The following is a 2,868-nucleotide window of genomic DNA, read 5'->3' on the forward strand; positions in this document are numbered from 1 at the left end:
ACTTCATAACAATATGTTAATTTTTATTAAATAACATAAATTATTATTAAAAATGTTTTAATGTTCAAGCAATTCTTATAAATGTTAATAACATGCAATTTTTATATTTTTAATAAATACAATTTGATAATGACTCTACTCAACGATTCGTTATTCTACAAAATCTCCTCTCTAGCATACTCTTCCCTTGATGTAATCTTACTCTATGGCGAGTGACACGGATACCAACCCAAATAATCACCAAAGGACTACGTGCGTCGGGGAAATATTTGGCACTTCTGGAGGACGCGATGCACACGGAACCATATATTATCATAATTATAATCATAATTTGATTTTTAATTTCAAGATCATAATTGTATTTTGATTGACTTATTAAAAAAAAGTGCATAGTTGAAAAAAATTCTTAGAATAAGTCTTGTGTACAAGTAGAATGCGAGGAAAAATTAATGTCTTCTAAAACCATTATTTTATTCTTTCATTATTATACATATACATATTAATAGCCTATAGCAGCTGTTCCTAAGTTTTTTCCACACAACACGTGGCATCATTTTTAAACTGTGGTTATCTTATTGAATCTTTTAAAAGATGTGTAGAACTCAAAACGTTCCTCGAAAAATCGTTATACAATTTAGTGTGCCATATTTGTGTTATAAATAAAGACCGGATTTTGCATAAAATGCATGTTGCTATTTTGAACATTATAAACATGCAGACAATGAATGTCCACAAATCATTACTTGATTGATTAAATATCAAAATTTTATACTGCATATTTTTGGATATTCTGACGTTAATGCATGTTCTGCATATTTTTGCATATTTTAACAAAAACCGTACAAATATACACCTAATAATACAAAAAGGTATTGAGCAAAAAAACACAGATCATAGATACGTTTATATAATATCAAATATTTTACGTCTCAAAGAATATTCGGACGCTAAAAATAGTTCCATAGGTTAATTGAACGGGTTTTATTGTGGAGATATGGCTTTACCTATTTTATTTAATCATATTAATAAAATGCCCAAAACAACATAGGTATATACAACAACATACATTACAACCACTGCTACATTTACCCAAGACAATTATTGTTAGTAAGAATTACGATGTAGACAAATAAGTGTTGAGTGTACGTGTTTTTTCAATAATAATTATTTTGTAATTTATCAATTAATTTTTAAATAGTCAAAATTACTAAAATTCCAAATTCAAAACTAACATCAATAATTGATTAGAATTATTAGAACATGAATTGAGCCATACAATATTTCTGGTGAGGTTTTCAAAATATTAAATAATCAACAGTTTTCTGTCAGCATTGTCAAAAACCAGTAACAGCAGAAAAAAAAATTCAAATTGATCAACATGCAAAATCATTTTGCATGAAAATGTAGAAACAAATCTTCTTCTAAGAAAACCTTTTTTCATGAAGCATCAACATTGTTATAAAATCAATCACAATTTTTAAAAGAACTTTGTAGTAAATTAATTTCTTCGAAACATATCTTTATATAAAATACAAAATAAAAACTTTAAATATTTTTTGGAAAAGTACACAAAAAAACATATACCAGATGAAAGTACATTAAGAAAAAACTATTTAAATCAATGTTACACAGACGTTTTACAAAATATTCGAGAATTTATAGGCAGCTCATACATATTTTTTTCTGTTGATGAAACTACTGATCCTCGTGGAAAATATGTAGCAAATTTTATTGTTAGTAAATTGAATGCCGATTCGCCTTCTAAATCGTATCTCTTAACATCGAAAGTTCTCGAAATAACTAACAATTTAACTATAGCACAATTTGTAAACAATTCTCTTAAACTATTGTGGCCCGAAGGTAACAATGATGATAAAGTTTTATTGATATTAACTGATGCTGCTCCTTATAAGATGAAAGCTGCACAAAATGTAAAACTATTTTATTCGAATCTTGTACAAGTAATTTGTGTGGCACATGGTATTCACCGAATTGCTGAAAAAATTATAGATACTTTTAGTAAAATTAATGATTTAATTAATAATGGACAAATAGTTTTTTCAAAGGCTCTGTATAGAATTCAATTATATAAAGAAATATTGCCAAATACACATTTTGAAAATCTACCAAAAATATATTTAATATTAAACAACGTTCTCCGATAATTAGCCTAAACGAGACCTTCATTATTTCTGATGAAGAAAAGGCTAGTTCGGTTACCTACAATTATGTTAGGACATTATAAAAACTGAATAATAAAAATATCATGTTGTACTTACTATTTTTCGTCGCTTGTAAATATTCTACGAAGTTGGTTTTGGTAAAATAATAATGTAACCATAAATAACATTATACAAATTATTAACCTGAACTAACCTGATATGTGAGCCTGTGCATCAGTTGATACGTGTTTAACAACCAACGCATGTGAACCATTTCATGCGCATTTTAATTCAAGTTTCAATTCCATTTACTCCAATAAATATGCCGTCATTACAAAATTATAAGAACTACAAACAGATACGTACATTAAAATCAACAGCCTAGATGCACCATTTAAATTTCAAAATACAAAAACTAAAAAAATAAAAAAAAAAAAAAAAGAGAACTCTCAGGAAAGAACGCTTACAAAATACAGGAAATATCAGTAAGTGAATAAATTAAACACATGGCTTTTTACTTAAAAAAATAGATTTATATTTTACGATACAATTTTTCACTTATATTTTTACTCAACAGTTTACAATACTTACAGGTTTAAATTTTTTACACTTAGAAATTTACATAAATACCTTTTAAATTAATTATATAACGAATTTCATACTATAAATAATGATATGACACTGAAAATAATTTTTGGAGGATAAT

At 26.5% G+C, this 2,868-nt stretch overlaps 1 protein-coding gene across 1 annotated transcript in view; it reads right to left on the reverse strand.

Annotated features, from left to right (window-relative positions):
• Positions 1–2,436, reverse strand: part of LOC112683190 (chorion peroxidase-like) — a gene marked incomplete at its 3' end in the record, with an annotated part of 8,756 nt that extends 6,320 nt beyond the window's left edge. The window contains 1 exon segment of the mRNA XM_025554096.1: positions 2,377–2,436. Coding sequence (XP_025409881.1) covers positions 2,377–2,436 — 60 coding nt within the window.
• Positions 2,437–2,868: the final 432 nt, after the last annotated feature.

Source organism: Sipha flava, unplaced genomic scaffold (genome assembly GCF_003268045.1).
Source record: "Sipha flava isolate LNK unplaced genomic scaffold, YSA_version1 221_pilon_pilon, whole genome shotgun sequence".
In the NCBI taxonomy this organism is placed as follows: Eukaryota; Metazoa; Arthropoda; class Insecta; order Hemiptera; family Aphididae; genus Sipha; species Sipha flava.